At 46.0% G+C, this 13,699-nt stretch overlaps 1 protein-coding gene across 4 annotated transcripts; it reads left to right on the forward strand.

The window, feature by feature from the left end:
* Positions 1–159: 159 nt before the first annotated feature.
* On the forward strand, positions 160–13,699 carry LOC138759431 (uncharacterized). 4 transcript variants are annotated; one of them, XM_069929821.1, is made up of 9 exons: positions 165–368; positions 485–562; positions 663–695; positions 5,244–5,327; positions 7,603–7,700; positions 9,619–9,803; positions 11,119–11,202; positions 11,943–12,017; positions 13,076–13,699. In XM_069929821.1, exons 1-8 carry the CDS (start codon positions 300–302, stop codon positions 11,981–11,983), a joined length of 672 nt encoding a protein of 223 aa, XP_069785922.1. In that variant the 5' UTR covers positions 165–299; the 3' UTR covers positions 11,984–12,017; positions 13,076–13,699. The 4 variants fall into 4 exon arrangements, with proteins under 4 accessions (XP_069785924.1, XP_069785925.1, XP_069785922.1 ...); XM_069929823.1 differs by lacking the exon at positions 485–562 and having other exon boundaries at positions 160–368; XM_069929822.1 differs by lacking the exon at positions 11,943–12,017.

Raw genomic sequence — 13,699 nt, forward strand, 5'->3', positions numbered from 1 at the left:
GGATTGAACCGCAGGCTAAGGCGGGTGCTGCAACTGTTCTACACTGGAAAACGAAATGTACGTCTATAAAAGAAGTGCACTTTTGCTTTGCACCCGAAAGAGTTAAATGAAATTAGACCTCTGGCACCGAGAATAAGGAAGTGCTTTACCAAGCTAAGCTGGGTTGTCTTGTTTTAAAGTGGGTGGTGCTCTCCCACATAAACCTGATCCTTTGTGAGAATACGCATTGTGTTTGAGGAGAGCAGATACTCCAGCCAGGGTCTCCAGAGGGTAGCTTTCTGTAGGCTTCCATCACCACCATGGCTTCTGAAGACAACGTCAAAGACCTCATCTTTGAAGGATATTTGAAAAAGCGAAAAGATAAAATGGTGAGTTTCATCAAATGTTTTTTTCTCGTCTGCTTATTAGTTTGAGTGAATTATAAGGGCTATTTAAATGTCAGTTTTCTAAAGGTGTGAGGATTGTGAACTCTCTCTATCTGCAGAAATTTGCTTGGACAAAGTACTGGTTCCGACTCCAAAACACCACCTTATTTTTCTTCACTAATAAGCAATGTGAGGCAGTAAGTAAACTGCTTGAAAAAGTTTACCTCACATCTTTTACTGTTGTGTTATTATTGATTAAACGTCTTGAATAACATCACTGTCATTTTCTCTTTCCAGTGCCATCTCCGAGGTCAATACTACATTTACATGGTGAGCTGGGTTTTAAATGTTGAATATAGCATGTTTTAGAATTGCTGTTCATCCTGGTTAGTTTGCATCCATTCATGTTTACTTACATCCTTTGACCCACTGAGCCTATAGTGGCTCTCTGAGCATTCCGGTTCCCCATTTACTCCTTGTAGAACTTCCCGGCAACTCTTCAACCACCCATCTACCAACTAGGCCGAGGGTGGCCAAACGTGCTTAACGTAAGAGCCACATACCATAAACCTCAAGTGTTTGAGAACTGCAAGACATGGAACACGTTTTTACTCTTACATGCACATCTTGTTATGAAATTTTATATAAATATTAAGAAATGCATGTATGTAATAATATTAATTCATGTATGTAGTTTCTAAACTACTAATTTCAATAATCAAAAAGTACACATTCTGTATATACTCGTGTAATAGCTGAATAGTATATACTCGCGTAATAGGGTAAAATTTAGGGGGTTGACTTTTACATGCTCCCAATTCCAGCTACATCAATAGATAAAGGAGAACTTTGTTTTGTACTTTAATTATTTTTTTTTAATTTAGACATACAACACGGTAACAGGCCCTTTCGGCCCACAAGACTGTGCCGCCCAATATACCCAATATACGCTGGAATGTTTTAAAGGGTGTAAGGAAACCAAAGCCCCTGAGATAAACCCACACAGACACAGGGAGAATGTACAAACTCCTTACAGACAGCACGGGATTCGAGCCCCAATCCCGATCGCTGGCGCTGTAACCATTACGCTAACTGTGCCACCCCAGCACACGTGCTCAACATCAGTAACAAGGCATGACTGGGGTTGAACTTGAACACACTTTATTAGGTGCAAAGCATCCTTTATTCCTCTATTCAGTCCAATTCTACGTGAGTGAACTGAGCTCTGTTTTATGGACAGTGCCATTATTTTACCTCTGTGGAATTAATTCTAACACTACATGAACCAAAGATTCTAAATGCACAGGTCAAACTTCCTGATTTACCGTAATAAGGTGCACAGCACAGACGTACATGCTGACCGTCCTGCATCCATTTCCTCCAGTCCGTCAACTCCACCGGACTCTCCCGATCACCCACACAGGATTCCCAGCAAGCACATATCCGCCCACCTGTGCATCTTTGGGAGGAAGCCGGAGTGCCCGGAGGGAATCCTGTGCCATCATGGGAAGAATCAGCAGCTGAAGTCCAGATCCAAACTGGGTCATTGGAGTTGTGAGGCCGCAGCTCTGCCAACTGCAGCACAGTGGCCTTTCTACCCACCTTGTCCATGCTGACCAAGGGCCTATCTGTACAAATCCCATTTCCAACACTTGGCCCATTATCCTCTACGTCATGGCGATTTAAGTGATCATCAAGATGCTTTTTACATTTCTGAGAGGACCTGCCTCTGTCAGTATGTTCTAGATCCAATCACTTTCTGGATGAAATTGTTCTTTAGATCAGCCATTCTCAACCTTTTTTTGGCAATAGCCCTTTCAGGACTCTGCTCAATGTTTATGGGCCCCCTTCCCTGTGAAGCAATCAAGTTGAGTTGATTTAAATTTAAATTTAGACATACAGCATGGTAACAGGCCCTTTCAACCCATGAGCACGTGCCACCCAAATACACCCAATTGACCTACAACCCCCAGAACGGCTGGAGGAAACTGGAGCCCCCAGGGAAAACCCATGCAGACATGGGGTGAATGTCCAAACTCCTTACAGACAGTGTGGGATTCGAACCCCCGTCCCGATCGCTAGCAGGGTAACAGCGTTGTGCTAACTACTACACTAATCTTGCCACCCTTCCTCCGTATTTGTCTCCTACCAACTACATAAAAAACAAAAACATATTTGGTGATTTTGGTCTGTGGACACCGCCCCCCCCCCCCCCCCCCCCCACCCCATAAATGTTCTGTGGCATGTTACGATAAATATGGGGATTTTAACATGAGAGTAGATTGGGAAAGTCAAGTCAGTACAGGATCTCAGGGGAAAGAGTTTGTGGACTACCTACGGGATGGCTTTTTGGGGCAGCTTGTTGATGAGCTCACCAGGGGATCCGCTGTTCTGGATTGGATGGTGTGTAATGAACCAGAGATGATTAGAGACCTTATGGTAAAGGAATTTTTAGGTGAGGCGTGAGGATTGGTGCAGGTGAGATCAGGTGACCCAGAATTCAGGTGAGGAACCGTGTAACAGGCACCATTGCGAATGGCTGCTTTAGACCAAAAACATGATGGTAAAGTTATTTTCAGAGACTGCATTAGTTCCTTGTGGACCGTGCTGTACCTGTGCCACTGCTGGGAACAGTGACGACACTTCAACGGTTCTTAATGCACTGGGGCATTCAGAGGTCCCAAATGGACTGGGTTGAGAACAGGAGGATCCAGTTTTATTTGCTCTTCTGTTGTGGGAAAGGAATCTCTACACTGGCATAAGGCGTGAGAAATTGGAAAGTAAATCTCCTTGAGGCAATTTCACACAGTTCTGCCAGTGATGTCATCAACAAAGACCAGTCACTGAGTGACTCACACAACAGGTACAATGGAAAGTCCCAAGTCAAACAGGTTGACAAAATATCGAAGTCTCTTTTTTTTGTTCCCTGAATATTGTATTTTGTTTATTGTTTAAACCTTGCGTTGTGCAACAGAACCAAACCATTCAATACCCCAAGTCATTAAGCAATTGAATAAAGTCGTGGCCATTTAAGTTTAGTTCTATCCACTTGATAAAGTTTACAGCGCCAGCAACTGGGACTGGGGTTCGAAACCAGCGCTGTGGGTAAGGAGTTTGTACGTTCTCCTCATGTCTGCGTCGGTTTCCTCCCACTGTTCAAAACATACTGTGTTGTAAATTAATTGGGTGAAATTGGGCGGTACGGGCTCTTGGGCCAAAAGGGCCTGTTACCCTGATGTATGTCTAAATTTATTTTTAATTTAAATTTAAATTTACCCGATGAAGAGCCCAAGCCCGAAGCATTGTTTTCCCTTTACATCCTGTGGTGGTACACCACCGGCCTACTGCAGGAGGCAACCTCTGTACCTGCAGGAGTGTAAGAGGACAGGACAGGACAACACCTGGCCAGCTGTCAATCAGTTGGCCTGAATGGATCAAGGCCCCACCTAGTTGGGTGTCAATCACCCTCCGGGATATAAGCCTGCGCCGGCCTCCCGAGGCCTCACTCAGAGTTGCTGCAGCCACAGCCAGCTTGGCTCTGTGGAAGTCTTTGTGGATTAAAGTCTGTTGTACAGTCTTTACCTTGTGTGTGTCTGATTCTGGTTAACAGTGCACCACACATCTCGTGGATGCTGTGTGACCTGCTGTGTTTCTCCAGCATGGATGATACAGGTATGTGGATAGGAAGGGTTTAGAAGGATACGAGCCAAATGCAGGCAGATGGAACTGGCTCAGAATCACAATTTGGTCAACATTGTACGAGTTGGGCCGAAGGGCCTCTTCCATACTACATGACTCAAGATCTGTCTTTGTTTTGGGTCAATATCTTCTTAACTTTTTTCACAAACTCTTTCTATCATATTTCTACTACTCCATCTGAACAACCTGCTTTGACCTCAGGTTAACCTTTGAGGTTAAACTCCCTGCAGTGAAATGGTTTCTGTCTCTTCAACCTTTCGATTTTAACTATGACAATGGCTGCATTTCTCCCTCCACTTTCTCCTCCCTCCAAACAATGACTTGTCTATAAAAATCTACCAGTTGAGTAAGAACTTAAGAAATAAGAGCAGGAGTAAGGTCATCCAGCCCATCGAGCCTGATTACTTGTTCCCAATGATGGGAGAGACGAGGACTAGAGGGCATAGTTTAAGAATACAGGGTAGGCCCTTTAGGACGGAGATGAGAAAACATTTTTTTACCCAGAGAAGTGTGAATCTGTGGAATGCTCTGCCACAGAGGATGGTAGAGGCAGATTCGCTGATTGTGTTCAAAAGAGAGTTAGATAAGACTCTAGTGGACAAAGGAGTTAAGGGTTATGGGGATAAGGCTGGAAGGGGTAGTGATCAGCCATGATCTGTAAAATGGCGGTGTTGGCTCGATGGGCCAAAGGGCCTACTCCAGCTCCTATTGTCTATTGTCTATTGTCTATTGATTGGCTCATCTCCACCAACCTGCCTTTTCTCCATGCCCCTTAACTCCCCTTTTTTGTAATAAATCTATCCAACCTTGTCTTAAATATATTTACTGAGGTCGCCTCCACTGCACTGGGGCAGTTCTTGAGTAAATCCAGCCAGGAATCTTCTTTAGTGCAGGGATGGAGTGATGCTGATCCATTGAAGAGAACCAACTCCATCTGCAGTAATTAAGGTTACAGGGAATCTAAGTAATAATTGGGCCACCATGTCTGTGCCAACCATCCAGTATTAATCCCATTTTACCTTCCTAGATTCTCATCAGATAATAACCGTCAGGTACAATGAAGAGGGGCTCAGGACCGAAACGTTGGTAATATATCATGGTCAGGTTCCTAACTTCAGGAGATGTACCTCATTCTAACCAGCTCACATTTTCTAAGCCATGGAATTTACCCAACGACAGGTTCAGTCGGTGAGAGAGCTCAAAGACATGACCCATGAGTACCCATTTGAAATCGTCATGAAGAACGGCAAGAGGAAATTGCTGGTAAGGCTCATGGTCAGAGTGGTTGCTGTGGAGATTAGATGAGGATGGGTTCTTGTGGCAAGAATTACGTAGGAGGTACAGGAGCATCAAAATCAGGACTGCCAGGCTGCAAAATGGCTTCCTCCCGCAAGGAGTGAGATTGATGAACTGTATCCTGTAACCTCGGGTCTCTTATAAATTAAATGAGTAAATTATTCTAAAATACACTAGACAACTATTTTGTTTCAAAAGGCTTGCTTCCTGAAAAAAAATTTGGGGATTAAGATAGACAACTTCAAGCTGAACACAAAGATCATTTCTAATTTGCTGTATCACATATGAAGTTGGAGAAACATTAAATGAACTTTTATTAAATTTAACGTTTAATTGCATAATGATGCTGACACAAGCTCTCTGGTTGACTGCCCGTGTTGCACAACGAATGTGAGGAGCCCAGGGTTTGTCCTGGTCACTGATTTTACAACCGAAGTAAAGCTCATAGGCTTTCTTAATAAGTGCAGTCATGCTACGTCTTTGATCCTTAAGTGTATACTCGCCACAAATGTAACAATGTATCGCAAATGTGGCAACATTGATGAGGCTGTATTGAATCTTCCTGAAGATAATAAATGCTATCACTATGCTATTGCCTGAAGAACATGTGCATCAACATGTGTTCAATTAATATCAATGTAATGCACAGCATCTGTACATGTGAGCTTTTTTAGCCTGTCTGCATCTCTCCTAAGTGTGCCCGGGCCTCCGACAGCATTTGCATAGCACCTGCACTGAGTACATGCCCAGGCATGCTTGGACTGACCAAAACACCTTGTTTTGTTGGCAATATACTAGTAGACTTAAAACATGACAAATAGGTTATAACTTTTTAAAAAATGGTACATGATAGGAAATTTTTAAGATGATTTTTGTGCTCAGCAGCCCAGATCCATAAAATACATCCAGGAAGCAAAATCTTTTTTATTTGCTATTGATATTGATACATATTTAGTTCATATTATAACTTTATGTATATATTTGATGTGAGTGGGTATGTGTGCACACGCATGCTGTAGTCTGGAGAAACACTGCTTCTCAGGGTTGTATATATGTACAGTCAGATGATAGTAAACTTGAAGTAAAAGCACTCACAGCAAGACAGGCAGAGGAACAGCCGAAACATTTCACGACAAAGTGGATGGCTCTGCAGCCCTGGAAGAGCCTTTCCATTCCTTACAAGATCTGGACATTGCTGATGGGACCAACTTCCCTTCATGCCCCTGAGAAGGTGGTGCTCAGCTGCATCATGACTTCTGACTTTTATACTCTATGTCCTTCCCAATAAAACCAAGAATACCAGGTGACACCAGAGAAACACAAATCGTGCAGATGCCAGAATTTTGAGAAAATAATGACAAGTTGAAGGGACTCGGCTGGTCTGAGAACATACAAATTCCTTACAGACCGTGGTGGATTTGAACCCAGTTTGCTAGCCCTGTTATACCAATGTGCTGCTGACATTCTCTCCCAGGAGGGTGGCAGAGGCTCAGTGACAGAATTTATCCAACAGTTTGTAAGGGAATGGAAAGATAGGGCATTAGTGCAGGAAGCTCAAAGATTGGCCATGATCTTATTGAATGGAGAGCAGACACAAGGGGCTGAAAGTCCTCCTGCTCTGGGAGTCAGAAACCGGCCCCTCAGCCCACCAGCACCTACTAACCCCATTCACCTGCATTGATACTGTAGTCTTCTATGGCTCAGTCATTCATCCTTATCTTGGTGCAAATTCTTACATACCATATATAGTTGATACTTGTAAAAATTGATCCCTCCATCTTTTTTTGGCCCTGACTGCCTGCCTATCTGAGCTCCTAATACCCTGAATGCAGCTTTACCACCTGGTCCCAGCCATCCGAGCTCCCGACACTTTGAAGGACGTAGGTACTTACCTTGGTCAAAAGTAGTATCCATGTAGAAGTCACTTCCTTCCCCCTAAATTTGACTCGAAAAATTGGGCCCAAAAATTTGACAATTACATTCATTCCTTATGTTCTCGAGCACCGCCCTCTTTCATATACTGGGGATAGTTAGGGGAGGGGGGAGAGAAGATAGGTAAAAGTCTCGGCCAGTGGGTGTGGGAGTTGATGGTTGAATTGGGTGCTGAGGTAAGTCTATCTTTTATGGTGGTATGGAGGAAGGTGACTGCTCTGCCTTTGCTCCCAGCTCCTGGGCCACAAGGCAAGAGGTACAAGCCCGCTGTATCCATTTCTTCTTCCTGTCTCCCTATGTTGTGCATCAGGCCGCAGAGAGCTCAGACCTGCGTGCAGTGTGGATGGAGTTTCTGTGGAAAGCCATGCAGCTTCCAGGACCTGGCAAGAAGAACTCAGCATGTACATGGTGAAGCTTCGTTCCATGGCAAGATTCAGGGTCATTCCACAGTAAAGCTGACAGGACCTTTCTCTCCAACTTTCTCTTATTGTACCTTGAACTTCACTGATGCGAAAAAAAATACAGGCAGGACCAGGCCATTCCATCAGGCCACATCACTGGCCCCCATCCTTCATTGTCACAGGTTCCAAATCCCCGACACACCTCCCACCCCCAGCAGTGTGGGCTTGCATTTACCGGGAGCCTGCCATGGTCAGAGGTGGACACTGGTCTTGTCCACACCACTGGGCAGAGTAATAAAAACATTCACTGTTAATTGTCATTTTAACAGGCATACAGCACGGTAATTGGTCTTACGATCCCACGCCGCCCAAATACACCCAATTAATCTACTAACCCCATACATCTTTGGAACATGGGAGGAAACCAGAGCACCCTGGGAAAAACCTAGGTGATCATGGGGAGAACGTACAAACTCCTGGTAGACAGCAGCTGATTCATACCCGGACTGCTGGCGCTAATCATTCAGCCTCTATGCTATCCGTCTTCTGGTATCTGATTTCACCACACTCCTGGGCAGGGTATTTCTGGTGACAGAGGTTTCCTGTGAACGACTTTGTTGCTCATGTTTCCTCTGGTTCTGTTCCTTGATCCACTGGCTCAAAAAAGCTTCTTCCCCCACTGGAGGATGTTAGGACATTAATTGTGAGTGTTGACCCCCTCCCCACTTTGTCCGAGGGTACCTTCCCTTCACTCCTGAACCACTTCACCCCAATGCACCCTCCACAAGCACACAGAGCAAATCCCACATCACCTCTGTCTTCTCAGACCCACTTTTCAAAACCTCAAATTCAAAATTCTCTCTTTGTTTTCCACTCTCCCTGTGTTCTCTCTTCTCCCTGTATTCTCCGGGTCTTCTCCCTACCACGTGATCTCTAGTTATTTCGCCATCCCAGATCTCACCACCTACTCTCATGGCTTCTTGAGCACCTTGTTCATTGCAGGCAGCTCTCCCTCTGCCCTAATGTGTCCTGAAGTGCCCTCCTCAAGCCTCACTAACTCTCGACCCTTCTACCTCTATTTGATCAAGCCTCTGGCAATCTGTTCAATACCTCTTTGTGTGGCTTGATGTCAATTTAAGAAAGGAGGGAAGAGATGGGCACACATGTTCACAAACTGTATACACATGTAATTGTTGTCTTTTTTTTGGCCAATTTTTTGGGGCAAATTTGGAGGTTCGACTTTTACGTGGGTCATAAATTTGACTGTGGTAAGTATCTGTGTCGTTCAAAGCATCATGAGCTAGCTGGCCTGGACCAGGTGGTAAGTCTGCATTCAGGATGTTTTGGATAGGCCAGCAGCCGGGGCTTAGGAGAGAATCTGTGGCCAGGGTGTTGGGATCTCTGGTGGGAGGGAAGCTGGGGTGAGGATCTGTGGTTGGGGCATCAGGAGCTTGGATGAGCAGGCAGTCAAGGCATCAGGAGCTCTGATGGTGATCAGGGCAAGGTTCCTCGATCAGGGTGTTGGGAGCTCAGATGGCCGGGAAGAAGGGGCGTTTGGAGTTCGGATGGATGGGCGGCAGGGACATTGGGGGCTCGGATGGGTGGGCAGCCAGAGCAAGGGTCTGCGATTGGGACATTGGGAGCTCGAATGGGCGGGCAGCCAGAGCAAGGTTCTGCAATCAGGGCATTGGGAGCTCGGATGGGCGGGTGGCCTCGAGTCAAAAAAACTGAGGGGAAGAGGTCGACTTTTACATGGGGTCAATGATTACATGAGTATATACAGCACATTTTTGTGTGCACGTGTATGTGTCCATGAGATTATTTGAATGAGGAGAGGGATTCTGGAGGCTTATGGCAGTGGGGAAGTTTAATGGGGACTCTCTGTCTGGCCCCTCCAGCTCTGACATCATCCGTTCCCTTCCCAGGCATGACATTCCCCATCTGATCCAAAGGGCAGCCTCGGTTTCTCAGGATAAACCCAAGCGAGAAAACTCCATTGGTTCGCTCAGCTCCACAGACACGCAGAGTGAGGACTGCTCCTCAGATGTAGGTCACATCTCGTCCACTGTGGCTTACCACCAGACCTTGTCCGGGTCACCAGACTTTGTAGGTCAGTTTGTTTTATACTTGGCAAGGATGTGGTTGATAATGAGTTTATTGTCATACATATTGTACAATGTGCACAAGCTGGTTGAAGCAGAACAGGCATTTGGAAAGAGACTATAGTAAATTCATTGAATTAAAAGAGACAATAAATACAAAAAATAGATTATAAATATTTAAAATAATCCCAACGTGGCTTTCAACAGTGCAGACAGTCTATGATTAAGGTAACAAGGGGAGGTTCAAGAGCCTGATAGCTTTTGGAAAGAACGTGTTCTTGAACCTAGTGTTGTTGAGCTTTAAGCTTCTGTACCTCCTGCCCGAAGGTAGCAGTGAGAAGAAGTTGTGACCAGGGAGATGGGTGTCTCTTTATGATATTGGCTATCTTCTTGAGGGAGCACCTCACATGGATGTCTGCAATGAATGGGAGGTCGGAGCCTTCTGCATTCTTGGGCAGTCAAATTGCCAAACCAGATTGTGATGCAGTCAGAGTACTTTCCACAATGCATCTGTAGAAGTTTGAAAGAGTATCTGTCAGCATGTCAAATCTCCCCAGACTCACTAGAAAGTAGAAGTGATGGTGCACCTTCCTCACGCTGGCTCCAGGAGAGGGTCTTCTGTAATATGGACTCCCAGGAATCTGTCCCATCAATGCAGACAGGTGAATTTTCCCTCGACCTCTCCTTCCTGAAATCAGCAAACAGCTCTTGGTGACATGGAGAGCAAGATTGTTCCTCTGGCATCACCCAGCCAGATTCTCGATCTCCATCCTGTATACTGACTCAGCATTTCCACTTATTCACTCAGCAATGGCAGTGTCGACAGCGAATTTGTAGGTGGGGTTGAAGCTGCGCTGACGTGACTACAAGGAATAGAGCAGAGGACTAAGCAAGCAGCCTTGGGGTGCCCCTGTGCTGATGGTCAGTGAGGAGGAGGTGATGTTGCTGACCTGCACTGATTGGGATCTGCTGGTGAGAAAGTCGAGGGTCCAGTTGCAGAGGGACATTCAGAGTTCTAGCTCCTTTGCTTGGTCATGAATCTCGTTGGCCTGATCGTGTTGAACGCCGAGTTGTAGCCAATGAAAAAACATCCTGACGTAGGCGTTCCGGTGGTTTAGATAATCCAACACAGCATGGTGGGTCAACGAGATGGTGTCTGCTGTTGACCTGTTGTGACGACAGGTGAACTGGAGTGGGTCTGAATTGATTTGTTCCATAACCATGCTCTCACAGCACTTCATCTGTGTCACCGATCCGGGACTGGATACTTGCTAGGAGTTGGTAGAATTGCTGTCTTATGTCTGGTCGTGCCTCTAATTTCAGATGAATCTGATGTTGTGAGCAATGTGACATCATCCAGTGAAAGGGGGTTGTCTGTGGGTCATGAAGCCAACCTCCCATCTGAAGGTAATAATGAGTTCAGGTTCACCCAGGGCTCCGTGCCTTTAATTCAATAACTTTAAATAAATGTGTCTGCTGTGTTCTGGGAGGAGTCAGATCGACAGTCCTGGAGGAGAGAGATTCTGGACTCATCTCCCTCCTGCCCCAACCACCCACCCTCTGTATGCTCCTTCCCCTCCTATCCCCTCCTTTCACTCCTCTCTCCCTCTCCCTCCCCTCTTCTCTGTACCTCTCCTTTCACTCCTTCTCTCCACCTCTCCCTCCCCTATTCTCTCCACCTTTCCCGACCCTCCTCTCCATCTCTCTTTTCCCTCCTCCACTTCCTTCTCCTCTCCACCTCTCTCCACTCTCTTCCCTCCACATCAGTCCATTCCCCTTCTCCATTGTCCAAAGGGTCTGAGCAGTTGTGACTAGGAGTCTATGGGAGCAATGGGTCTCAGTGGAGGGGGCACAGATGGAGAGGGGACATTGAGAAAGGTGAGTCAAAGGGAGAAGCTGTGAGTCAGAGAGGGGCTGTGGGGGATGTCACAGGGGGAGGGGTCCTAGTGGATGTGAATCACGGGGAAGGATTCCCAAGGGAAGAGTCTTGGGAAAGTTTCATAGGGCATCCTAGGGAGGGGTCATGGGGAGAAGTCCTGGGAGGTGAGGCATGGGGAGGGGTCCCACGGAGAGGCAGAGACCCACTGAGCCAACAGTGCAGGACTTCAGCTGTGCCCTGATGAACTCTTCCCTTCCAACCCCCACAGAGGACTCTTGGATGAAATCATCTCAGACTTCCGGAGTTTGACTTCCCACTGGTTGGATGGAATTACTGACACACAGTAAGTCCTGGCACCAGGCTACAAGACGCAGAAGTCACAGAGCAACCTGTCTGGTCCCATTCACAAGGATGGAACAAGTCACTGAGCGCAGCAGTCAGAGCATCGCTATGCAGCCGGACAAGTCGTCGGTGACTCCAGGCTTGGTCTAGCGTACAGTTCTGGAAGGGGTGCAGAAGAGATTCACTAGGATGTTATCGGCACTGGAGAACGAATTACAGGGAGAGGCTGGATAGACTGGGTCTTCGATCCCTGGAGTGCAGGAGGCTGAATGGTGACCTTACAGAGGGGCCTGGACAAAGTGAATGCTCACAATCTATTTCCCAGGGTGGATGGTTCTAGGTTGACAGTTCCTTTAAATGTAATAATATATAAAAATGTAATATGCATGAGATTTGCACATGAGGCTACTTAACAAAGATAAGAACCCATAATATAATAGGAAACATACTGGTGTGGGTAGAGCATTGGCTTATTGGCAGGAAGCAGAGTGTTGGAATACAGGGATCATATTCTGGTTGGCTATCAGTTGCTGGTGGTGTTCCACAGGGGTCGGTGTTGGGGCCACTTCTTTTTCTGTTGTACATTAATGATTTGGATTATGGGATGAATGGGTTTGTGGCCAAGTTTACAGATAATATGAAGGTAAGTGGAGGAGCAGGTAGTGTAGAGGAAACAGGGAAGCTATTATACTTTTACTAACAATGGAGAAGTCAGTAGGCAATGTAGTGAAAACGCGAAAATGCTGGAGGCATAGCAATTATCACAGCGCCAGAGTCCGGGGTTCAAATCCAGTGCTGTCTGTGAGGAGTTTGTATGTTCTCCCCATGTCCTGGTCCTCTGGTTTCCTCCCACCCTTCAAAGCACATACAGGTGTTGTGGGTTAATTTGGGTGTAAATGGCTGGAATCAGTTTCTACTGTGTTGTAAATAACTTTTTTTTAAATTTAAAAAATTCGACAGGTTATGCAGCGTCCATAGGACATAAGCCTGGCACCAACACAGTATAACATCAAGCAGCATTCAGCTGTACTTCCTACCAATGACCATTTCTCTCCACAGATGCTGCTTGACCTGCTGAGTCCTTCCGGCAACTCATTGTTTCCTCAGAGATTCCAGGATCAGCACACTTCGTGTTTCTGTTGAGCCGAAATGTGCCTAAAACACCAACGCCCCCCGCCAGAAAAGCCTCGATTCTTCACGAACACAGAGGACAGGAGCCTTGGACAAGAGTGAGAGCAGTGGCACAAAGTGCCTCTGCAAAGATCCATCCACAGAGTGACACAGCTCAACCCCCTCCCACACTGAGACTGCACAGACCCATCCACAGAGTGTCACAGCTCAACCCCCTCCCACACTGAGACTGACCTGGCTCGTTCTGCTCCCCACACTCAGAGTGACTCGGATCGGTGTGGGTTCAGTGCAAAAGGATTGTAATTTCTGAGCTGTTTCTCTTCATGATATATTTAGGCTTTCAGAATTAGAAAAGTATTGAGTTCACAAATGTAGCATGTTTGCTGTCGCTGAAATACTTTTTTTTAAACTCTTGATTGCACTGTGTTGTGGCTCCCAATCTGTCCACAATTCCTGTAGATATTGGACTCACTGGTTCTCGATCCATGCGTGACCATTGTCATGTTATGTAATGTGTTCTCAATAAATTATCTACGACAGAACAAAACAAAA

This window comes from Narcine bancroftii, chromosome 3, assembly GCF_036971445.1.
Source record: "Narcine bancroftii isolate sNarBan1 chromosome 3, sNarBan1.hap1, whole genome shotgun sequence".
Lineage (NCBI taxonomy): Eukaryota > Metazoa > Chordata > Chondrichthyes > Torpediniformes > Narcinidae > Narcine > Narcine bancroftii.

Bases quoted from the DNA above. Each gene is read 5' to 3' on its own strand.
- LOC138759431 (XM_069929821.1), top strand. From the start codon at position 300: ATGGCTTCTGAAGACAACGTCAAAGACCTCATCTTTGAAGGATATTTG. The intron at 369-484 runs GTGAGTTTCATC...CTCTATCTGCAG, and splicing joins AAAAGCGAAAAGATAAAATG to AAATTTGCTTGGACAAAGTA. The intron at 11,203-11,942 runs GTAATAATGAGT...CAACCCCCACAG, and splicing joins AGCCAACCTCCCATCTGAAG to AGGACTCTTGGATGAAATCA.